General features: G+C 40.8%; 1 protein-coding gene across 1 annotated transcript in view; it reads right to left on the bottom strand.

Annotated features, from left to right (window-relative positions):
* TDRD3 (tudor domain containing 3) overlaps positions 1 to 11,860 on the bottom strand; it is a 104,166-nt gene extending 92,306 nt beyond the window's left edge. The window contains exon 1 of the mRNA XM_084294136.1: positions 11,637 to 11,860. Coding sequence (XP_084150262.1) covers positions 11,637 to 11,677 — 41 coding nt within the window. The 5' untranslated portion in view covers positions 11,678 to 11,860. The remainder of the gene's footprint in view (positions 1 to 11,636) is intronic.
* Between the last annotated feature and the right edge of the window lie 14,630 nt (positions 11,861 to 26,490).

Below are 26,490 nucleotides of genomic sequence, written 5' to 3'. Positions count from 1 at the left end.
TCTGTAGCAAAGTTCACTCAAAACACTACTTCTGCGCAAAATGAAGAGATTGTTCAACTTTTGTATTAGTCTCAAGTTCATAAATCTGATAAATCAGAAGTTTAAGTAGCTGCCAGACCAAAAAAGGCATTCCAGTAATGGTTCAAATTAAGTACTTACATTCTACACATCGCATTTTCTGTAATGAAGTGGTACATCAGTTCTTTTACTACACATTACCATAGCTTAAGCTTGTATAAGCATGTCAAAACTACATTAAATGCTGCACAGTCTAAAACAGATAGATGTACAATGCTTTTCAGTGGGAAACATGACCATTTTTCCCCCTTCAGGGGAGGTGGACACAGGGGAATGATATGCTGGTAAAAACACGAGTAGGTAAGAAGCATCACCACAGTGGTTCCTTGGCCAACAGGATCATGACACAGCTCAATAGTGAGCACTGAGCCATATCCCCTGCAACAACTAAGGTGGAGGAACGGCTGGACAAAAAGCAGATCATGATGAACAAAAAAATTTGAGCATGGATCAGTGTGCCCATACAGTGGTAAAAGACTAAAAACATACTGGGGTGTTATTAGATTTTGCAGTCAGCTAATCAGGCGTTGTGATTGATCCCCTCCTCCCAGTGCAAAGGCACATCCAAAATACTGTACCCAGTTTCAGGGATCTCCATTATGAGAGAAGACCCAAAACTGGAGACAGGCCACTGAGATTTTTTGGGGGCTGGAGTATATGTCAAAGGAAGAGAATCTGTGAGAGCTTTTTTTTTTTTTTTTTTTTTTTTTTTTAAATGTTTGTTCAGCCTGGAGAAGTGCAGGCCAAAGGAGGTTCTAACTTTTCCCCCCATTACCTGAAGACAGTGTAAGGAGACAAAGACAATTCCAAGAAGTGTGGAGTGACATGACAGCATCCGAGAGAGAAACACTTAAAACATGAAATTCCCACTACACATAGGGGAGGAAAAAAAAATCTTACCAAAGAGTGGCTATGCAGAGGAGCAGACCAATTTGCAGATACTCAAGGCTCAGCTGGACAACACCTTTAGCAAGCAGATCCAACAAGGAGTCAGTCCTGCTCTGAGCAATGGGTGGGACTGGGATGACCTCCAGAGGCCTCTTCCAAACTGGTTGGTTGATTGCTTTGCTTTTTATATTTTGAGTGTCTCAAAAGAAAGTAAAACCTGGCATCTTTATACAAAGTAATTCCCTAAAATGCTTCCTCCAACCACTATTTTGTATTTTTTTCCAGCAATGATACTTAAAAATTAATGATACTGAGACTGGAATAAGTAACATACACTGTTCATGCATATGAGTAACAAAAGATTATATTTTTAGTAGTTCAAATATAATTTTGATCATATTTAATCGCCTAATTTAGCTTATCAACAGTACTCATGAAGGAAACAATTAATATTTCTCAATTCAAGCTGTAAAATCTCACTTTATTACCAGAGAAAAACAGCACTGAACCATAAAACTACAAAATGAAAATTGGAAACATTATTAATTGGTATTTTGTTATTAAAGCACATCTTCCATATCACAGTTAAAGAGCTGGACTACTTCTGCTCGAAGACACTTCGTATTAATTTCAGTAATAATAGAAGCTTAACATCCCCAGTGTCTGCTGACTCACAAAGCAAGTTGCTAAGCAAATGCCTCCAGTTGTATTTGAAATATTTAAAACAGGTTTTTATCACCAACCCAGAGTCCCCAAGAATAGCTGCTGTAGGGAGGAACTGTTCTTACAGAACTGGTTCTAGTGCAGTAAGTAAAAAAACAGAACTTTTGAAGACATCCCTCCCTCCTAAACATCAAAACAGACAACAAATGACATTATAATCTACTGAAAAGACAAGGATGAAAGATGAGTACTCATCACTGAGACAAAGAGGTGTATTTATAACTGAAATTGCCAAGCAGAAAGTAATTTTTTTACAGCTGTGGTCACTGATGCTTAAAATACAGATATACCTATTACAATCATTGCATAATTTTAACTCAGCATATCACATGTTCCTGCATGCGGGTAATTTTTTAACCAGGCAGAAGTGGCAGGTTTCTTTTTATTCTACTTTATGATAAAGTAGCCATTTCTATATACCTTTAACACTAGATTTGTAGTACATTTACCAAAAAAATCACTCAAGATATGTATAGAGATGCATACTTGTGCAATGTAAAAGAGCACACTAAAACCGCGTTTACAAGCAACTCTTTGAAAAGCTTGAAGAGCGCCAGCAGATTGGTAAATGCAGCCTTGTTAACAACGATCGAAGAAGGTAACTGCCTACAGCCACAGATTCATATATTTCTAAAACTGGAAAACACTACTGCACCCATTAAAGGGCTTCCAAAACTATTTCTGAGTTTCACTTTATCAGCTGCACGCGCAATGCCGTTTAACCACAGACTTACAGCTATACGTCTGTAGAGGATCAGCCAAATTACTGCTAAACAGAAGTCAGTACCCATAACTGCAGTTTGAACATATAAACAGATGAACACTTTCCCTCACTGGCAGTATTTTTTATTAAAATGCTTCGAGCTACAGCAGCAAAGTTTTACTATAGCACTTTATTTTTTTTTTTTTTTAAAGTTAATAAGAATAAACCAGACTGGTTTAGGTTTTGAATATCAGGTAAATATTAAGTATACAACTTGATACATCTGCTTCCCTCAGTTACTCGGAATGTCATAGTTACAAAAAAAAAAAAAAGTTATTATTTTGGACCAAAAAAATAGAAAAAGCAGCATAGACAGCAATCAATCGAAAAGTTGCAGAGGAACTTAGGAAGTACTCTCCACAAGGCAGAATCCCCCCAGGTTGTTTCTTTGACTAGCTGAACTGCAACTCTCCAGACTATCAATAATTACCTAAGTGTATCACACAGATTTATATCCATATGTTATAGGGCTGTTACATCTGCATTAAAAGCCACACCAGCGAATAGGTTTTGCAAACCAAGAATCATGACGGTGCTCATTATCCAGTCTGTTTTCAAGGAGCACGTGTTTGATGGATCATGTTTTTTACATAAGTGCCCTCTCAGCACTCCCAAGCAGCTCATCACTTCAACAGAAAACGTAACTCATTCAGATACCACTGCCATGCACAGCGTCAGAACCAGACCCCTGGAAACCACCCACCTTCTCTCCAGTTCCTTCAACGACTTTCTTCCTCTCTCCCCTCCAAATAACAGCTAAACAAGAACCTCAGCACTTGCAACACTTTCATCTATAAAACAGAACATGTTCTAAGAAGTTGGAAAATGTAATGCTTCATTAATATTACCATTCTAAAAAGTAATTAAGAATTTAACACCTCTGCATTGCATTTAAAGCAGTCTTGGATGCAGATCTCAATTTAACAAATAAAAAAGTTATCCCCCAGCAAACTCACACTACCCTGATGCCTTCGGAAGCTTCCCCAATCCCCACCACACAACACAGTAATTACAGCAACATCACCCAAAAGAAAGTGTAAATGTGCTTCCATAATAAATGGTGTTTCAATTTCTACTCTTCTATGAAGAAATAATACTTAACAAGATGATCTAGCTGTTTAAAGTAGTATTTTCCGCATTCAGTATATTGCCATTGATACCAGGGTTAAATAAGTGACTTTGTATTTTCACAAAATGTGGACATAACGTTATTAATGCATTTGGTAAGGAACCTGGACAGTACGCACTTCTGGCCTGTGCTTTAATGACATATCCTGATTTACATCTATTAAAGTATTTTAATATGGAGGTAACTATATATTGTTATATTTTTTTACTGTTGCAAAATGCAGAGTAAAATTCCAGCAGATTCCCCCAAAAAATGTTAACGTGACTCAACACAACTACTTAATCGAAGAGAGATTCTGTGATAAGTGCACACACGGTTATCTGGCAGTAATGGTGGTAGTACAAAACCGTCAAGCCTAAATCTGGAGATTAAATCTAGAGATTTTACCAAGTAACATACAGAGACATGTCCAAGATAACCTCGCTAGCCCCAAAACTGGCTAAGATAACCTTTTAGCAAGTGGCACTGCTGTGACATGGTGGATGCTACAAACAGTCCCTGCAGCCAGAAAGCACTGGACAAGAGCTCTTGCCTGTTTTGCTCCTTGAGGAGATCTGACCCTCCGTCATTTGTAACAGACCAACGCAATTGGACATACAAAACACACAATGTAAAGAGGGCTGTCTTTCTTTTTATAATGATTTTTTTTCCTTCTCCTGAGATACAAGCTGTGAATACTATTTCTCACTCATATTTCCCCAGGAAAATGTTGGCAGCCACCCCGAGGCGTTAAACTGAACACAAATATCCTAAGGCTGGGCCTGTGCCAATGACACAGCTGACAGCGCACCGAGAGTATCTTGAAACTGTCTGAACACACATGGCTTTTTCCTCTGCTGGCTTTCCTCAACAGCTTTTTTCCAGACGTGACACAACAGGAGACGCTCCTGGCTGTTCCTGGAGCACTGTATGAGGCAAACAGCAGGAAAGGAAAAGCCGATCTTGACCACGCTCCCCAAGCAGCACACACGATGTCAGCAGGCGGCTCTCTGACTCAGAACAAGCCTCGTGCTGTCAGTGTTGTTACTCCTATCTCTAACACCTATGCTAAACTTCTCAAAGTGAAGTGTTCAAAATGATCCCATTGCAAGAATGCCCATCATGCTTCAATTACTTACCAGTGATGCAAAGACGATTTAAGACAGCAACTTCTTTTTTCCCTTAGGAGCACAAAGCAGCTCCATCGAAGGTTGTACATCAGTCCTAGAGCTGCCCAGCCTTCCTAAATTCTGACACCTCGCAACTCTGCATTATATTAAGTGCATGCAATCTGATTAGAAACACTCACATACTATTCGCCTCCCCCAGAGAGCCTTTCCATCTTTCCATCAGCAGTACTAGAATTAATTATATTGGAATTCAACATCCTCCTTTTGCTCTGAAAAAGCAGAAAATGTACTACTCTTGAAAATATGTACAACATGAACAGCTTGGAGATTCGGTTAAATTTATTTTAACTATATTATTGCAACTACCACAGAACAAGCAAACCATGAAGCATCAACTAATTGTACGGGATATTTAAAATCCAACATTTCTAAGTGTAATTCTACCTGTTAAATTAAGCTTCGGGACAGCTGCCGTCTCTCTACGTACTCCTCCATGTATTACTAAGTTAAACCATATTTTATCCAGAAGAAGTGACACTTATGTAAAATATGCAAATATACTGAACTGAACACCACTGAACACCAGTTTGTTCATGGTCCGAATGACAGCACCACCTCACCCCAAAATGGGCAGCTACCCTCCCGACAGCTCTCTGCTCAGGGGTCCGGGATCTGAGAAGTGTGAGCACACAAACTGCACAGAGCAAACCCACAAGGTCTCAAACCCACAGGTCTCAAGTCTCAGAACATGCTTTCTGGAAGCAAATTCTTTGCAAAGGGCTTTCTTCCGACACCTTGTTCATTTATAACCAACACCTAGTCCAGATGTCTGAAATTTCCACGTTCTGGAAGGTGCAGGCTTTCTGACCAACAATTTTAATCTCCAGTCAGATTTGTGAGAGGGAAGAGGGAAATCAGCCCCCAGCAGTCGTTGTGTAACAAGCTCCACCCATTTACCCTGTTTAAGTGCTGATAGCAACTAACTTATCAGTAGACTAACTGATAAAAATATTACAAAACTCAGCAGACATTTCAGTCTCTGGGATAACGTGCGCTGTTTCACATTAGGTCAAAGAGCATGTGGACAAAGAGGCAGGAAGAAGGAAACTACTACGAGTCAAACCCTCTAGGTGACATTGGCCTTATCTGCACCTCAAAAAGAAAGCAAAGCCTACAAATTTCCATGACTATGTGACTTCTGAAATAAGATTAAATACACACAGCATCTCCAAAGTCTCAAAAAGGAGACAAGCCTACACGCCCCTACAGAAAGCATTCATGGGAGACAATCAACCTTAGATACACTACACCAAAAAAAAGCAAGGCCACTGAAAAGATGGGTGTTGGAAAACTGTCCGTCACAACTTCCACCTTTAAATTTGTTCCATGTAAACTAAAACTTTTTCTTCCCCCTCCACTGTGAACCCTTTACTCAACAAGTAGCAATATTCTTCGTACTCTTCACTCAAATTGCAACAGTTCTGTTAAGTCAAGGACATCTCACGCTAGTGCTTCAGCTTCTTAGCAGACTCTTCAGAGGAAGCCAGCAGATAAAGGCTACGTTCCCAAGAAGGGTATATAAATTGATTTGAGATCTGGTATATCAACGTGACAGGAGAGGCTCTCCCAGCAGCTAATAAAATCCTGGAGGCTGAGCTGCAGTAAGACAGCAGAAATCACAACGGAGACAGGGTGCAAAGGGGACTGCCACACTTACTTTGGCTTCTCTGTCCTATTTCTCAAGGCCCTGTTCATTTGTCTCAAAACTCCCACTCCCAATTAAAAGGAAAAAGACCTTTATTCAGTAAGACTGCAGCGTGAAAAACACTTACCTACAACAGAAAAGTAAAAACAGAAATGGTGCTCACACTTAACCAGTCTAGGTCTAACGAAGTTCCCCTTCCTCAAGGGTGGCCAGAGGCAGATGATTCAGATAAAGAATGTAAAACAGCAAGTATCTGAAAGTGCCCTGAGTAATTCCTGGCTTCCAGCTATTTGAGGGCTAGTAGATAAGCTCCATCCCAGAGTTACACTTTCAATGCATCTACCCCTACCTGATTTTGTCAAATTCATATTTTAAACCACTTGTATTTTTCTGTATTTTATAATATAATATGTATTTCTGTATTTTACCTCCCTTATATCTTTCTGCTCCAAATTATCACGTGCCAATTCCGTTCCACGATTTAATTACACATTGCTTGAGAAGCTACTTCAATTTTCATCAACTAGCACGTTTAATTCACTGGGTGGCCTAATTCTTGTGTTAAGAAAAATAGCTGTCTTGCTTTCTACTCATCATTTCTGTATGCTCTGCAGATTTCGCAGACCCCTGTCACCTCTCCCCTTATTGTTCTGTTTCTCAGACTAAAGATCTCCATCATCCCAGCACAGAGGACCTTCCACACCTCTCATTTACTTTTTCACTGTCTACAAAACCTTTGCTCTGCTGGGACAATTACATTAGCGCGTACCGCTAAAAATTAGGACACGCCATTCATATACATAATGACTTAACAGTTATTTTATTCTTTGTGAAAAATTCCCAACAGCTTTCTTTGCGCTGCTTTTTAACCATTAATAATAGCCATATACCAGTTTACTGGAAAAGCTCGTAAGATTACATCCAATATCACTCATTTGTTACCACTTAACAGCCTCTTTAAAAGGAGTTTCTTGTCTCCCTTAACAGAAGGTACAACACTGGACTTGTTCTGCTCCTCCAGATTGTCAATGACATCAAGAATTCAGTTTACGTCTACCCACTATTCGTGATCGAGCTAGAATCAAACCGATCACACCAGACAGTAAGGGATACACGTGAATGACAAAAACAAAAAAATGCAAAATTGCAATGATTGCAGCACTTTACTTTGCTACAATTTACCAGCACTTCGAGCTTTCACAGTACCAACCCAAGCTCATAAAAACATACAGTGGTGTTAAGAAACCCAAAACAGAGATGCTTCTCCCCTGTGAATCATTGTTATCCCTGTGTCTAAGGGACATCTTCTACCCAGACTGAGCTTGCTCCATATGCAGGGACCAAATTCAGCCATGCCTGCCAAAGGAGCTTCAGCGGAACAGCAAAACAACGTGTAGGAAAAGCAGATTGCCTTGCAGGATCCTGGAACCAACTGCTTCCCCAAATTCCTGCTGCGCTCTTAGAAAGAAGAGTCAGATTGTCCCTGCAGGCATTCTCTACCTTTGCTTCAGAGCTTGGATCATGTTGTCATTAGTCCTATAAGGAAAGGGTTACAACAGACTAACTTAAATCAACTGTTACCCAGCATGCAGCACATTACTTGCTGAAATAGATGAAAGTCAATTTAAAGTAGCTCAGCATACACCAAGTACACAGCTTTCATTTACAAAACATATAAAACCAAAATTACACTGATCGAAGTTTTCTCATGGACTTCTAAACACTACTCTTTTGTTTCCAAACAACAAATACAATTCTGATTCTTCTTCATCTCCAGAAATAACCTTTTATAGTCAGAACACTGTCTACATAACTTTGAAAAATATATGAAGTTTTACAAGACTATGTGCTTTTCCCATAGACCTACTAATTTTTACACTGCAATAAAAATAATCTGTACTACTCAACAAGCAACTCACTTGTACATTTAGCTGTACTAAGGAATTCTTTAGCTATCCAGTTTGCATGTCTTTCTCTCCCATGTTCAGAGATCAGTCATCAGACCTGAGACCAGGGGCAGCTAAACCTGCAGTAGGGCACGACACACTGCTTGTTTTCAAAAACATATTGGAATTTATTACATCAAAATGCCAAAGTTCTGTGAAGATCTAGGACATTGAAGAAGCTCTGGGCTGTCAACTTCTCTTATGAAGTGAAACCTGGGTGACTTCCAAAGGCAAAAATTGTTGTTGCAAGTCAGAGAAGTGTTCTGTGATTCATGGTTTGCATAAGGAGTGTGTACTCCGCAGTTCTTTTGGACTCCACGGCTAGTAAGAAAACTGGGTTCTGTAACTCTGTTCCATTTAGGCCTATATTTTAATGTGAACATTGGAAATTTGGTTCCAAAACTCATGAAAAGAACTATCACAATACAAGAAGGCAACTTTCTTTGCGTGTCTGATAATTTAAAAAAAAAAAAAAAAAGTTAACACAGAACTTCATGTTCCAAGGCAGATTAATTTTTCCACTGCAAAGTAATACAAACACACCTTATCTGAGCTCTGAAGTTGGAGACAGTATCACATCCTGAGAAGCAGCACCCAAGGGAGTGTGCAAGGAAAAGTAGCCTCAAAATATGTGCAAGTCTAAAGACTTGGTCAGTGTGCAAGTCTAAATGTGCAAGTCTGAAGACAAGGACGTCTTCTCTTCAGGGAAACAGCTCTGCATGCTCACTACAGGGGCCTTTCACCCACTTTCATGAAACGCTACCACAAAGTAAATAAATAAGTAAACTTTAAAAAAACAAACATTCATTAGCTACCTTAGCTACCACTCTTACATCTACTACATAGGGGAACTTTATCTCTCAGAAGCTTAAAAACCATAACTGATATACTGAAACAAACTTAAAAGGCAAACATTACAAATTTCCAGGGCAGTGGATGACTTTAACAACACCTACTTGAAATATATATAAATAAAATATATAAATATATGTAATACTATCTTAACTACGTTTTGTTAATGCTTTATTTGAAAAATAACTTTACTTCATATTCAGTTATAACAAAAAAAATAATTGCAGAAATTCACACAAGCATGTGTCTGTATCAACTTTTCTTACCACTTTTCTTACCTTTAAAGTTCTAAGAAAGTTACGGTAAAATCTCGTTGGAATAGGCAGTATCTTACAAACTAGAAGATTTGCAACTTTGGAAGAACAACGTTCTTCCAAAAAACAGTTTGCTTTGTTGGAACACCAAGTGGTGTTGCAGTAGTTTAAATGTGGACCAAAGTCAATGCATAAACTCAGTTCCACTTTTGTGCTAGAAAACATACCACTTTGACATGAGTAGACAGCAACACTAGGACTGAAGTTTGGGACTGAAAGTGATTCAACCACCCGTGTAGTCAAGTATAGTGAGAAATCTACTGCATCAAATATCACAACTTAAGGCTCAGTCACACGTGTTATGACTTTAAGATCTACTAATAACAAGCGGATAGAGAAGTCACATGCGTAAGAGCAACAGAACACTGAAGCGCATGGATGCCTACGTTATTTTTTCAAGGACAAGAACACTTTGCTGACGGTTTCTGAAGCATTATTTCCTTTTCCACTCCTCCTCAAAAGTGTAAGCATTCATGCTGCCCTTCCCAATCCAAGTAGGCCAAGGCATAACTCCAGTGTACCAGAGTATCATCCCACTACTGCCCGATCATATTTCAGTCACTGTCTTTGGATCGCACCTGGCAGCACTGCAAGAATAACAAGTGTTTATTGCCATTCAACAGAATGTGCCCCAAGGACAAAGGCAAACACTGTGGAGTAACAGAGAGTTTCAGGGGGCACCTCATATTTTGGACTGCCAATCCTTAAAAGCAGTTTACCCATGGCCCTCAATCAACTGACTATATGGTAAGACACCCAAGAACTGAAAATTATGTGATAAAATTTTGGATGTATAATAGAAAGCAAGAGAATAAAAATCACTAAAGTAAAAGTTACTTTTATGGAAGCTTTCTCCTTTTTGAAGAGCAGTAAGTATATGGGAGAGGTGTGAGCATCAAGTTACAGCCAACACTTCCCTTTAAGAAAACTAATCTTATGAAAGTTAGCACGAACACTTTTGATTCTTTCAGCTCACCAACAGGCAGGAGTCACAGGATTGTGTACTCTAGAACTGCTTAGATCAGTGTTTTTGAAACATGATACGCTCATCCAGACCTAAAGACGCTAGTTTTCCCAGCCTGCTTAGTATTATCACAAAGCAATGCTGGAGAAACTGCCTAAACCACACGATGCTGTTTTAGTGCTTTACGTGTTAGCCATAAATGAAAGCACAATCCAGCAAAGCCACTAGATTAAACATCGCAGTAAAAACATCCACAAAATGCCATGGGAAGTAATGACATTTCTCTTTTAAGTTAAACAGTTTTTCCTCAATTACAGCTAAACAAAGTTGTGTTGCGCCTTGGTAATCAACAATGAGCTTTTGCTTTGAGAACGACTTGCCAGTAGTTAAGGAGGCAGAGTGCTGACTAATAAGGGAACTGCACTGATCAATTAAAAAATAAATAAATCCGCTTCTAGTCAATAGTGCCAAAAAGCCTCCAGGCTAGCAAACAAGATGCAGAGATAGCACTATTCGGACTCACTGAAGCGCGCTCTTCCAAAGCACACAAAACGTTCAACTCGGGACTAACTGGGGAAAAAAAAAAATAAAAAAATAAAAAGAAAACCTGGCTTCAAGCCTCAAGCGCTTGACTCCACTTGTCCAACCTTATTGACCACCACAGGGTTAGTTAAAAGGAACAACGCCACCCCAAAGCCACAGCCCTCAGCCAGGAGGGTGCAGACCCGGAGGAAGGGCAGGCAGGCAGCAGGGGCACGTCCCGGGGCAAAAGGCCCCTGCCAGCCCTGCTGTGAGCTGTGCACACACCGGCCCGGCCCCAGCTGGCCCCAAAGGCCGACAGGAGAGGCCTAAAGGGCCCCACACACACCCGTGGGGAGCCGCCGGGACACGGGGGGGGGCTGGAGCCTGAAGGGCGGGGGAGGAGGGGGGGGCGGCCATCGAGCGCTTCACGGCGCGAGTCGAGACACAAAAGAAGCGAGCCCCCCCACCCCAAAATAAATAAATAAACGGATAAATAAAACACCACCGCAGCACGCGCTGATATAGCGGGTTACGCCCCAAAGCCAGCAAGCAACGGAGGGGCCGGGGGCCACGGCGCCGTGCCCGGGACACGGCAGGGTCCGGGTCCGGCCCCCGCGACATGGCGGCGGGCGCCCCCACTTACCAGCCCGACTCCCCGAGCGCCGCCCTCGCCCTGTCGGCCATGGCGCCTCCCTCCCGGCCTGCCTGCCTGCCTGCTCGCTGCCGCCGGGGCGGGCAGCGCCCGCTCGGTTTCCCCCCCCGCCCCTCGGCCCGCTCCGGGCAGCCGGCCCGGCCGGCTCTCGGGCTAGGGGAGGGCGATGGAGGGAAGGGACGGGAAGGGAAAGGGGGGGGGGGGGAGCGAAAAAAAAATAAATAAATAAAAAATAAAAAAAATGAGGGGGAAGGAAGGGGAGGAGGCGGCGCAGGCAGCGACGAACAAAGCCCGCGACCGGCGCCAGTCCCGCTCCACACCCCCGTGTGGCCGCTATGGGGAGGAGGGCGCCCGGCTTGAAGCCGCTGCCGCCATGGTGGGGAAGGGAAGGGAAGGGAAGGGAAGGGCTGAGCTGAGCTGAGCTGAGGGCACGGCGGGAGGAGGAGATGGCGGCGGGGCCCTGCCCGCGGCGGGGCTCTGCCGTGTGGCACCGGCCGCCCCGGGTCTCTCGGCCCGGAGCCTCTGTCCCGGAGCCGCTCCGCACGGCTCCTGGTCGGGATTTGTGTGGGGAAGGGGGTGGCCGAGGACCTCGTTTATCTCCAGTGGGAAGAGTGTAAATAAATACGGGTAGCACTAATAGCGTCGGGTAGGATGAGTCCCCTCGATGTCCTCGGGGTGGGTGGTGGGGTGAGAAGTGGGTTTTCGGGGCAACAAGATGTAAATGAAGCTGTTTCTACGTTTGTGTCTCTCTTAATATTTTGCCCTGAAATGAGCATGGAATTTTATGGTCTGCCTTTTTAATGGGTTTTTATAACTTAAAAATATGGCACTGTTTATTTTTCACTGGTATATGTATCTCATTACTTCAGGCTACTTCAGTAACTGACAAAAAGTGTTTGTTGTTTTTTTCTTTACCTATATGCTCTAGTATTCAAAGAAATAAGAAAAAAAAAAAAAGAATGTGAGCAGGTCATCAGTTAAGAAAATGCCTATCTTAGTCTTGGTCCTCAAGGTTTCTGCCTGCAGGTCAGTGCAGCTGCCTTTTGAAAGACCATGACAATTAACATTAATCAATCGTGTCTATGTGCCATAGCCAGACAATGTCAAATGTTAATTCTTTTGTGCTGTATGGAAGTTCCAAAACTTAGGTACCAACTTTGTGTATTATGTATGGGTCATTCTCATCCTTGGGATGTTGCAAGTTTCGTTCTTCAAATCAAAACTTGCTGTTTTTTTTGTTGTTGTTGTGTTTTTTTGTTTGTTTGTTTTTATCCACCCAAAAGCCTGGCATTGCCAAACTGACTACCAATCACTCAGAAGAAGATTTACATGTCACAAGCTGTGACTTCTGCTGTACTGACCAACACTGTTGTCTCCTATATGCTTTGTCCTTATTCATACTGCATTGAATCGTCCTGTGTAATATACAGATATAAACTCTTGGACAAAGGTTTTGTTGCCAACACATAGATTGTCCTGCGTGGCTGCTGTTTTTCAATAAATTACACTTTTTTTTTTTTTTTTCGAATCAGTTACAAAAACTTGATGCAGAAAAAGAAAACAAAACCTACATTGTTCAGATGAATCTGAGCAATTTTTTGTGTTGTACATATAACTCTTGAAGATTTTCTGATCTGGAGCCTTAGCAGAAAGAATATACTCTAGCCCTCTAATGAGATTCTACTTAAAGTAGACTGACACATCTTTTCTGGCAAAATCTCAAAACAATGAGTGTCACAGTCATGGAAGTTTCAATCCACATGCTGGTCATTCAAAAAAAAAAAAAAAAAAAAAGGAAATACTAAGTAGGAAACTGCAACAACACATTTTTGATGGAAGTGCATAGCAATCACCAGAGCCATCTACGCAGATCTGAATAAACTGAGCCAACCCAGTCATGTTGTTTATGGAGTGAATAACCATATGACTTCGGGATTTTTAAAGTTTATACAGTCCCATGTCATGGCAAGACTCCAGATGAACAAGAGTTTCCAAAGCAGTGATACCAAGGAGAAGTAAAACAAGAGCCCTGAGATATACCTACTGTGTGCCTGTACCAAAGTTCTTAAATTAGTAGCCTGACATCAAGAGAGTCATTCTGAAATTTTAGTGGCTGAGTCACACCCTTCATTCCAGCAGTTTTGCATGATGAACAGTAGTAGCTGCTGACATGGAAAAGTAGCAGCAGCAGATAGGTGGAATGGTAGTGCCAATTCAGTTACTTATTATGCAAAATAAATGGAAATAAAAGAACCTCTCATTTAGACTTTGACCTGGCTGCACATGAAATGATCAAGAAAAGGTTGTAAACTTTGTTGTAGCTCAAAAAGGGGTGCCTGTAGAGCCAATTAGTAAGGGATGGAGTATGACCTAGGAGAAGATAATGAGAATTGCAGACTGTATGCAAATATAAGACTAACCTTATATTAGTTTAAGACATGGAAGCTTTTGCTAACTTAAATCTTCATCAAAATCAGCAGGCAATTATACTGGTGATTTACACCAGCAGATGGCTATCCATTGCAACTCATGGCACAAAAAGCCATCTATAAAGAAAAGGTAGTAAACAACGTTGTTCTTCATCAAGGTGCTTAGGCATCCATTCTCACAAATTCATTATATGCAAGATGATATATAAATATATACATATATATACATACACGCATCTTTTGTACATGAGAAGTTTCCATTAGTGCATGTTTCTCTGCGAGCAGGGGGCACTGCCCAATCTTTGCTATTTCTAGTTGCTGATAGCTGTGCTGCAATGCGAGGTAAATAATTAGGTCCACTCTAAAACAGAAGGTGATACAATGCCTGCCAGGCTGACAGAAAGCTGCAAATTGGAGGAATAAGACCCTCTGTAACAAGTGTTCATGATAAAACATTCTTAGAGCAGACCTTTGTATCCATCCATCGCCTTTTGAATAAATGAGATTGCTGAAAGTAATGAATGTCAGACTACTTGGGGCTGTACAGAGACTGAGCCTAGACTCCAGCACACCTGCAAGGGGCTCTGTGCCTACATAGTTTTCCCACAAAAATACAACATTGCATCATTCTTTACAAAATTCACGTAGACTCCTTATGTCCAAAGTATAATGTAGTTCGATATACTTCACTGAAGTTGAAAAACTCATTCCAGTTTCTCATTCCGAGCACCTGTTTCAAGTGTTAGCTGTTGAAAAGTGTGAGGTTAAAAGGCAAGGTCTGTGATGAACAAATAACACTGCTAAATTTACACATAAAACTTCAGGATTATTTGTGATACAAAATCACTTTTTATAGTATCTTTGAAAAAAGAGTAATTTTCAGTCACTGTGATGGCTTGCATAAATGCACCCACATGCCTAACTGGTTGACAGTTGCATTTAAAAATGCTTTGTGTGTAAATCAGCTATGTTAAATTTAAGAAATACCTCAACCAGTTCCTCTCAGAATGAAACAGGGAAGTGTCATGGAGCAGAGGGCTGGCAACTTCTCAAGGGAAGGCAAATCAGGAACAAAGCACACTAACAGGACAGGCAGGAGCAGCAACCTCACCATAAGGAACCACTGGCAAGTCCAGGTCTGGATCTGGGCCAGAGATGGTGTTCAGGGTCAGACACAGCCCAGTGGTGACCCAGCATGGCCACCACGACAAGGCAGGTCCAAGCTTGTGCCAGGAAGCCCAGCTGGTGGGTCTGAGTCCAGGTCCAAAGAGCTACAAGCCCAAGTGCAGACCTTGCTGCAACACAGCTGTGATGTAGCCCAAGCAGGGGCAGGTGGCACACCCCCAGCTTAAAAGCAGTCCCCAAGGGAAAGAAAGGGCAGGGCATCGCTTCTGGCTTCTTGACAGCAGCTCTAACTGGCACTGAAGCCAACCTTGGACTCCGCCAGGTAGACTCCTTGGCTCAGCCAACAAAACTCCCAAAAGAGGGATGTGCTCCAGGCCCTGTCAACTAGTCAGTTCTGCAGTTGTGTTAATGTGGGAACCAGTCTGAGGAGCAAGTTTTATCTTCATGTATCTCTGAAGACGGGTTTCTCTGTTTTTTTTATGCAGAAACAGGCTTAATAGAAAAGCATTCCGAATCATCCAAAACCAGGGCGCGAGACATAACAACTTATTCTGATATGTCTTTTACAAAGGGGTTCAGCTTACAAGGAAAACTGGAGAATTATTAAACTGGAGACTGTATTTGTCTTCTTCAAAGAAATAAAATGCATCTAGTACTATTTATCTTCAAAGTGCTATACATGAAGTTATTTATATTTTAATGAAATCTTCCTAAATCAATACAATTGTTTCATTAAGTTTTAGATGTATTAAATTTACTGTTTAGATACTGTATGTGTTCAAGGTATGACATGGCTATTTAAAGAGGTAGAGTGGTAAATGGAGAAAGACATTATCTAATATGTCATCTTAGTAGTGCTAACTGCAAGTATGCAACGATGTCCAATAATGTAATGTAAGACCAAAGTAAGTTAAAGAGACCCCTCACCTATGCTGTGCTCTGCCTCTAAACCACATATAATTATGCCGTACAGCTTGCTTTTCTCCATTACATTCAGATTATTAACCAACAAAGTGTAAAGTATTACAACTTAATGTTATATGAGTATCACACTGCTTGCATATCTTATATTTATTTGCCTTATTTATTAGAAAAATAGGAGGCTAAGAGGAGAAATTGAATTTAGGCAGAAACTAGCTCCTGTTGTTTATTTTAGCAAAAAGTAACTAGATCCTGTGATTTCTTCACAAAGTCCACAATGTGTGCAGTGTGGGATACAGTAACAGATGGAGGCAGTCCCTCTTCTGTAGTACCAGGTAATGACAGGCATGCAAAGATATGCCTAAAAGGCAGTACCTCCTGACTGCTGCTCATGTGATCCAGGACAACCTGATCTATGACCAAGATGTCATTTCCACAGTGATCTGTAATTGTAAGTACATAAAATGTTTGTTCTGCTTGAGGACCTCCTTTAGGGCAGTGGAAAGGCAGAGAATAGACAGAACTAGCACATAGGGCAAGACAACAAAAGTTAGGTGGGCACTTTTTGTATCAACCCCACAGGTTCCCTTCCATGGCTTGAAACATCCTGGCTGCCTCCATCTCCTGCCAGCTCAGGCTCTGCTCACTTTGGTTCAGCAGCAGGCTCACAGAAGTGGGGAGCTGAAGCTAATGACTGTGCCTGCCAGAAATGGGCAAGAGCTGAACCCAGTGACACTGCACGGGTTTGGCATCATGCACCCCAACCTTGCATGCTGAAACCAACAGTGGGATGGAGACCCTGAACACCAGCCTCTGTGGGAGGCTCCCACAAGGACAATAATGCCAGTTTGGTCTCCATTTTTATTTCATCTTTTGCACAGTATGCTTTCTTCATTGTGTTATATAAAGCTCCTTTTACTGAACACAAGAGCCAACAATCTCTACCCTGGATATGTAGCCCAAGGTAACTGGGCCCTGAAGGTAAATGGCCTTCACTTCATGTCACTGTACTTCTAAGAGTGTGCTGGGGTTATGGAGCTGTTTCTCATGCTGTTTTCATGAGCCAGGAGAAAATATGCCTTTTTATTGCTATTATTTTCCTTTCTCTGAAAAACCTGCCCTGGGCCATAGCTTAAAAGGAGTTTGGAAGCATATTTAATCTTAGAGGGATTCTAGATGGCCCTGGTAAACAAAAGTGACGGTCTCTCAGTGCCCTGTGATGGGCCAGTCTAATCTGATTTGGCTGCAGTCAGGAGGATCAGCTTTACTGCACGCATTGTTGCTGCGCTTCAACCAAAATAAGCAGGGCTGCTTGTGAATGTTTTATCTTTTTTGTCTGAAGGGGAAGGGCGGTAGTCAGCACTCAGTCAATATGCGTATTCTTTTTCTGCCATAAACTTCCCCAAGTTGTAGACAAGTAGTAAAGAGGGCTAGTTACTACAGGTGTTTCTCACTGGGGAGGTGTTTGCTGCGGGTGAGTAGCCAACCATGACCAGTTTGTCTCAAGACAGTCAAGGGTCTGTCATCTGTTACGGAACTTGGAGAAGGAATTGACTTTTCACAGAGTAAAGAGAAGGGAAAATTACATAAGTAATGATTTTTTAAAAGGGGAGAGTGAGGAGAGAGGCTTAGAAAGGAGCAGGTTGAAGAGATGAAGCAGAACAGAAAGAGATGAACAGCAGGCACATCTTGAAGCCTGGAAACTGTTAAGAATTACAAAGTCTTGGATATAGTATCACCACCTATAGCCAGAGACTGTGTAGCAAGGGTGGTGTTGTAAGGACAGATAACTTTCACTAAGGCCACATATAATATTTTTGTCAGGCTGCTGTCATTGATTTTGCCATCTGGCTGCCTGCTCCTGGACCCTTTCGATTTGAACACACTCACCACTTTCTCCTGCAAGTCACTAAATGCACGCAGGCTACGGTGATCTTGAAGATACAGTCCGTGCTGCCATTATGTCAGTCTTAAATACAGCATCATTGCTGTCAAAAGGCAATTATCAAGGCACTGTGGTTGTCAGGATAAGGCCATTTATATATGGCATAATGATGCTATTGCTAAGTCTATGCATGGCTGCTTGTCAAAACTTGGACGGTTCTGATCTGAATGTTAGCGCAGACAAGGCACTGCAATGATCACGAGGGTACGATGGATCACTGAGTACAGCAGAATGTAATCTCGTATAATTATGACACTGGCAAGCCCCCTCAGAGGGCCAGCAGAAGGGCTTGTGTTTGTCAGTGATGCTGGCACAGCTCAACCTACTGGTCCTCTGGACACTGAATTGGTAAATAGCCAGGGAGCAGAGGATCAAACAGCATATGGCTTCGCAGACTTTCATCGGGCTGCAGTAAACATCCCAGCCCTTAACAGCTGTGTCTCATCTCTAACAAGATTACCTTTAAGAGACTGATACCTTCTGCACTGAATGGAAATCTGGAAATAAGTGTGCTGCTGTCAAGGCTCTGCGTGCACTCAGAGGCTCTGCAGCCTCTTCCTTCCTCCTAGGGCTTTGGCTGCCTGTGCTCCAGTCCAGCTCTGATACAGTGCAGCTGTAGCTTTGGATCAGGCTGCTGGGAAAAGAGCTGTGTGAGAAGGAGCCTCATGGGGGCCTCCTGCCCTTTGCTTGCAAACTGCGCTGAAGCTCAGGCCTCCATCCTTGAGAGCCCTGAGCGGAGAGCTCCTGCCTGTGTCTGGCAATGTGCCTTGCTGATCCTGAACCAATGATTTGACTTCCTGACTTGACCTTGTCCCCACTTTACCACTGTTTAGTAGATTATCATGTTTAGTAGTCTTCATAGAATCATAGAATATACTGAGTTGGAAGGGACCCATAAGGATCATCAAGTCCAACTCCTGGCACTGCATAGGTCTACCCAAAAGTTTAGACCATGTGACTAAGTGCACAGTCCAATCTCTTCTTAAATTCAGACAGGCTCGGTGCAGTGACTACATCCCTGGGGAGCCTGTTCCAGTGTGCAACCACCCTCTCAGTGAAGATGAGGGTGGTTGCACACTGATGTCCTTCCTAATGTCCAGTTTAAACTTTCCCTGCCTCAGCTTAACACTGTTCCTGTGGGTCCGATCACTGGTGTTTACAGAGAGTAGGTCACCTGCCTCTCCACTCGCCATCACAAGGAAGTTGTAGACGATGAGGTCCCCCCTCAGCCTCCTCTTCTCCAGGCTGAACAGGCCCAGTGACCTCAGCTGCTCCTCATATGTCTTCCCCTCTAGGCCCTTCACCATCTTCATCGTCCTCCTCTAGACACTCCAACAATCTTGAATATTGGCTGACCCTGGCCACCAACATGGTACCTTCTGAGGTACTGTGGGATTGTGCCCTTCTTGGTGGGATCACCGCCCTCCTTTGCTGTCACCCTCAGCTCCCAGCTTGCCTTCCCTTGCAGGGCAGCCCATGCATGCTGCCTCCTGAGAGCTACCTCCCTAGAGCTGTAAACTGTGTTCCGTCAAGAAACGTGTCCCACCAGCAGTCAGTTCATGTCTGAAACAGGTATATGTGTAAACTGAACAAAGCTCAGTAACAATGGAGATATTGCTGAAGGCCAACTGCTATCCATGCAATCTCTCAAAATGGTAACTGCCCTCCATTAGAAGAACAGTAGGTAGGGAATCTCTCTGAAGACCTCTGCTTTCTTCATGCTTTTCCTGCCTTTAAGTTGAATTTGTTATAGTTTTTCTCAGTGAAACTAAAGTTGATAGTAATGGACACCACTGGGCAGAACCACTGATGAAGGGCTGCATGGTGAAATCACAGTACACATATGGAACTGATGAGTTAAGGAAAGCACTTAGAGCACTGTTCCAGGCATGCTAAAGGCCTTATAGGATATGCGTCATGTGAGAGGGTGCCTCACACAGTGTTCAGGTAGCTCTCAGGGTGACATAAAATACCTGTGGTATGGGCATGGATGGAAGACCTTAGAGTTGCCTACCCACCCTCACTGATGCCCTTGTTAAAACTAAGTCTATTCCTCTTAGGGTAGGGCAGCAAAACCCAAATACTGAAAATGGTAGAAGCCCATAGTGGTAGAACCTAGTGCAGGCCCAGGCACCATTATCCTGCATCGTACACTCATGGGATATGGCCTTCGTTTTTAACATAGATTAAATCGTATATTGCAGACGCACGGAGAAGCAGTGACTACCTATTATGCAGCAATATATATGGCTGTACAGTAACTCTGTATATTGGTTTTGTTAATATTTCTACTAAAAACATAAAGTTTAAATTTTTTATATCCACAATACCACAGAAGACATCATCTCTCTCTATGGTCGGTTTGGGGCATAAATGGTCCAGCAATCTGTGTCAGCACTTGACTTAATTGCAAGGTGGGAGAAGAAGACCAAATAAATAAATACTGTTTTCTCACGGAAATCTAAGAAGGTTATTTTCAGATCATAAAAGATTCACTCTGTAGTTTTCCTCAAGTGCCGTCATATGTTTGTGCTTGAGGAAAAGCAAGTTATTGGAAATCTATGCCAGGCTCCAGCTAAGCAGTTGACTTTCTATCCTTGATTGAATACACACTAAACAGGCAAGAATGTTTTTGTGTTATTTCCTGGCAGTGAAAATATACTATGTCATGTATCTTTCCTATTCAGATGTGGAAGCTTTTGCCTACCACTGCTTTTTCCCTGTAGTCTGCAGTCCCGAATCAGCACAGTTTGGAAAAATAACTAAATTTCTTAACAGCTTTCGAGAAGCAGCAAAATCAACTTCTGCGACACTTATAACAATCAAATGTAATAACTAGGCAAGTTATTTGCTGACCTTCACTTATGAATGATTCAGTTCCTTTCTCTTCTGATTCTGCTTTTATTTATATATCTTTTCTGTCTCTGTTGATTTTAGTTACTTTTCTGCCCTCAGTGTTCCTTGTTTCCCGCCTGTTAGCAAACACAAGAAACAAAGAGAATCTGAAAGAATCAGCAGATCTTCATAGTACTTTTTTAATCTTCTTTCAACAGAGAACTGTGCCATATATTGTGAATAGCTGCAGAATTATGAAGGGATAGAACCATCCTTAAAGCTGCCTTACATATTTTAGGTTATTAAAAGAAACATTATTTTTTCCAGCTATATGTTTCAGATAACTTTTAGGTTAAATTCTGCTGTTCTCGGAGGTAAAGAATGAAAAGAAGCAGAAATGCTGGAGCCCTGAGCAACTTCTCATTATTCGCAAGTATACACTTTGAACTTCCTTGGCTTCGATATTTGTCCTGAGTGCCTAAGACATGGAGTCCATACAACAACAGGGGGATAAAAAAGAAAGGAAGAGCTTCGAAGACAGAAAAAGCTGCACAGCCCCAAATCTGCATCTGCAAGTGGGCTCCCACTGCCACAACTGTTTTAAAAGCCATATCTCCCTTAATTCTGTACAAAGGTTCAGTTTTTCCTCAGCCTACAGAAAACAAAACAAAACAAAACATGATTCAGTTCAGAAGCAAATACATGTGCTAATTCAGCAACTACTCTATGCAGAATCCAACAGATGAGAGCCTGGGGGACACAAGTATGCTCCAGAAAGCACAGTGCTGTCTGGCAAATAAGTGAACCATTGAGAACTGGCACTCACCATGAAAAACAAGCAAAAGGAAGAAAGAAAAAAAAAAAAAAAAAAAAGAAGAAGGGGAAAAAAAAGGGGGGGGTGAGAAATGAGAGATCAGAACAAAAATTTCTAGAGGAAGATAATAATAATTGAGAGAATAAAGAAAAAATGACAATAACTGGGCCACAGCCTAGAGCAAAGATTTGGGCTACATGTGTCAATGGGAATTCAGTCCAGTAAAAATGCAATGAATCAGAATAATTTTTTATTATGAAACAATAATATGTCACATAATGCTGCTAGTAAGCAAACCAAAGTAAACACAACATACAAATATACAGATAGGTCATTAAGGACTCCCTTCTTTCTCCTGGTACAAATTGCCTTTCGGCGTGGAGGGGGAATACAGATTTTATAAGTTTATATTTTTCCCTCATCTGCCTGCAAAGCCAGAAATAATCAGTACTCTGTTCCACCCTCTATAAAATTCACTGAGGCATTCCTTTAATTATGCTTACAAATGCTTATGCTTGTGGGGCTACAATGTGAACCAGGCGCCTGGCTGGAATAAGGGGAGCTGGAGAGAAGAGATGCTGAGGTTTTTATTTTAAAACAGATACCTTTTCTGATCTGATTCACACTGCAGTCCTGCAACCACTTGTGTTGACATAGGGGTAGAAATTAATTAAGTCAGCACTGATGTTGAAGACAGTATATCATCAGATCATTGCCTCTTTGGAGAAAACAAACCCATTATTTGTGGAGCAGTGCAGCTGCAAATTAGAGGTGTGAGGAGAACGCATAACTGAGGGGCATATGAAAGGCAAATGCGAGAGGGACAGGAAATGTGTGTGTGGGAAAGGCATGTGGAAAACAATAGAGGGAGAGGGAAAACAGGGTTAAAATGTGGTATGGATGTCTTGGCCAACTCACTGACAATTTTTGTAGAGCCTAATTAAAACTTTCCAATTTTGCTAGGTTTGTCTATTTTCAGATTTTCTGCAATTACTGCTGTAACTGAGACTTCTCAGGTTTACATCAGCAGCTACGCAGGCATGGGACTACCATACTTTTATCACTAAAATTGAAACAGTTGTTTCCCATTAAAGCACAAAAAGCAAAGCAGCAGAGCAGAATCCACCAGCAGTTTTTTATCTATGCCAGTGCTTGCAACCACGTTCACTTAGCCCTATAAACAGGGTAGCCTGCTGTTAACAAATATCGCCTGAAGTAAAACACTAAACAATCTAAAAGAACCTTTTATACCTATTTTACATATTTATTTCCAAACATCTCCTAACAGTTGCAGTTAATGCATTAAGGTGCCCAATCCCTACTGGCTGTGCAAATCATTCTTTCCCATTTACGCCAGCAGTATTACCATGGTTACATTATGAGAATGTCTTAACCTGGCAGGTGGCTTATCAAAATGCCTACTACCTAGGCAATCCTGGTAAACAATCTCTATTTTTCCATCAAACAAATTAGTGTATCACATGCTCTGTTGTCCAGATCATGGTGCAGATCATTTGTTTCTTTGTTTCTGGGTTAAAAAATAAAAATAAAAATAAAAATAAAAATAAAAATAAAAATAAAAATAAAAATAAAAATAAAAATAAAAATAAAATAAAAATAAATAAAATGCAATTCTCTTAATATTACTACTTACCCATTGCAAAATTCCTAATGAATCATTTTCTTAAAATGCAGTTTCCTCTACTTGCACTTTGATATATCTAAAAATCTCTGTAAAGTCAACAACAATAACAATAACAAAGCCTTTTGAAACCCACAAAAAGCCAATGTAAGGTTTATGTTTATAACTGCAGTTAAGAATAGATTTTAAATCTGAAAAGATCCCGTACCAGCTGGAGGCTGGCTAGCTTTTACTTGTGTGAGAGGATTATTTGGAAGATGCAAAGCTCTGTATTATTGTTTTTTAACTGATGTTTTCAAAGATAAATTCCTGAAGCTTTGCATATAGATTCAGATGTAAACAGTTGTGGTTGACAATACCAGAATTATTTTGTCATGGAAGTTAGAATATTTGGCTACTAGGTATCCAGATAAGTCACTCACACACAAACAGCAAAACGTTCCACAGAACTTGAAGCAACATGCCTTCGTGAGAGGATGAAGAACCAGGAATATAGAAATAAAAGTGAAAACATAACAGTTTTAGCATTTGGCTAAAAACTGCTAGCAGTTTTTTGGATTGATGCTACTGGTCATTGCAAATCATAGCCTAATAGAAAGCCTTAATAGCTCAGTTATTTTAGCTGTAATTCTAAAGATGTTGTAATTGGCCCGAGTCCTACATGCAAAAGCTTGCTTATATTTTTGTTGCCTGGCTTTTAGTGAGGTGAAATGCTAAGGAGCAGAGAGAATTTTCATTCTTAACACTTTCACGCTGTTTGCCAAGATGTATTTTCTTACCTGAATATACGTCAATGTAGTAGCTTAAATATAAGTACCTAAAGTATATCACCCTGAAGCATGTAGATGTTTCACAGATTCATTCATATCACTGACCCATACATTTTCTGTTTCACTGCAGAAAATACCGATCTGTTGTGTTTCTCAGCTTATGGGCACCTCTCCTGGCTCATACTGACTCCTCTGCCACATTGGTGAAGCTTCTTTCCTCCAGTTTTGGACTGTTGCTTTCAAGTTCAGAGACTCTGAAATCTCGAGTCACTTAAAAGTGACTCCAGGAACTTTTTGCAATAGAGGAGAAAGCTGAAAAGCCTTCAGTATTTAAATAGAAATGTAAGTTTTGAGTGTAGTATAAATGCTTCAGATCTCTTAACCTTATTCATCAATTAACATAGCTGCAACAGCTGGGTTTTGATCCATATTTTCAGAGAACAGTAATGCTGCTGATACAGCATTTCCAGTTCCGTCAGAGGAATACTGAAGCAGTTTTCAGAACATAATTTAAAAAGTACTCAGTTGACAGGATGTTTCTTCAGGGAACCATTGATCGCATTCTTAACTTGCAACAGAAACAGAGATAGTCTTCATTTTAATTTCAATATCAGCAATGCCTTAAGTGACGATCACAGCTAACCCATTTTAATGACAACCCTGAATGTTTAGAAACTCTAGCTATTCAATATACTTCTGTGCAGAGAAACAAGAACAGATGGATACTTCCTTAACACCTGCTGCTGTGGGAGTCTTTTGAAACACTTGCAAGTAAGAAATTATTACCGCTATAAAATGTCTCTCCGTTTTATTTGTTTAGAAGATTTCTATAGAGCACACATACAATTTATTTTAGGTTTCTGAAGTTAGGTTGTACTTTTGGAAAGCTAAGGAAGTATCACTTACTGAAGGAAAGCTTATTTCTATGCCTCATAAAAAGAGGTTTTAGGATATTAAATTGAAGATTTACTGCAATCTGTTGTGTAAGCAGGCCAAGAGATGTGCATAGTGTGCTACTACAGGAGTACTAGAATAGCTCCAGGGACTAAGAGCCCAGTCCTGCAAAGCAAAAGGAGTTCCAGCGAACAAGAGAAAGCTTTCTAGGGGGAATCACAGAAAACTGAAGCCTAATGCCTTTTTTTTTTTTTTTTTTCCCTCAACTACACACATTGCAGAAAGATGAAGTGCAGAGATTTTTGCTCATAATTGTCTTAATGGCCTTCCTTGGGTGATTTAAATTTTCCTTTGTTTCTACATGTAGCCAAAAGGAGAAAGACAAATTATTTCATAGGTTTGGAAAGCTCTGCTCTCTCCATTCTCTTCTGAAGTTATATTCATTGCTTTTTGTTTTGTTTTGTTTTGTTTGTTTTTTGGGGGGTAGTGTTGTTTGTTTTATAGAATCTCGTATGCAATAGATTAAAGAAATAAAAATGTAAATTCTAAGGATCTGAAAGTAAAATGTGATTAGGAATTTTTATCCACCTAGATTATTTAATGAGATTCATTTTCATTATGATCAAGAAATGGCCAAAAATAGCCGTAAAAACTGGTTACTTTAAATATTAAAAAAGAGAAAAGAAAAGAAAAGAAAAGAAAAGAAAAGAAAAGAAAAGAAAAGAAAAGAAAAGAAAAGAAAAGAAAAGAAAAGAAAAGAAAAGAAAAGAAAAGAAAAGAAAAGAAAAGAAAAGAAAAGAAAAGAAAAGAAGTTTGACTTATTTCCAAAATGAAAAGAACATATTTTCTTCCTGTCGTCTTTTGGCATAGGTGTTTCAAAAATGAATGCAGGTGATTGGGAATTTGGAAAATGGAGAGCATATCTAACACAAAAGTAAGGCATTTCTTCCAACCAGCCACTGAGGATTAACCATTAGCACATCACTCTGCTTCTACTTCACACATCACGGAGTTAAAAACTGAAATAAATAGACTTACTATTTACTCCAAACTCTCGCATAATAGAGGTCATAATACCTCACCCAGTAATTCCTGACCTATAATTTCAGACTGGGCTGGAGGACACCTTTGGGAAAGATACACAATCATAATTTAAAGGCTTCACATAGCAGCAAGCTCATTAATTCCCAAAGTAAGTTGTTTTTATTATAAATTGCAATCATGCTAACATTATCCACATTATTTTAGCTTGAATTGATATGTTTGTCTTCAACCACATGATTTTTATACGTTGTCTTACTGATTTGTGAGTTCTGTGATCTAAGTCTCTTCCCAGTGTACATCCTGATCAAATAATCAGTGACTTTCCTCTTGGATAAACTTATTAAATGAAGCTCATTAACTTAGCTTCTGGCTTTAAGGTATGTTTTCCAAACTTTGCCCAATTAAAAAGATTTAGAAGAAACCTAC

This window comes from Netta rufina, assembly GCF_964035555.1.
Source record: "Netta rufina genome assembly, chromosome: 1".
NCBI lineage: Eukaryota > Metazoa > Chordata > Aves > Anseriformes > Anatidae > Netta > Netta rufina.
This window is presented reverse-complemented; position numbering and strand designations above follow the sequence as displayed.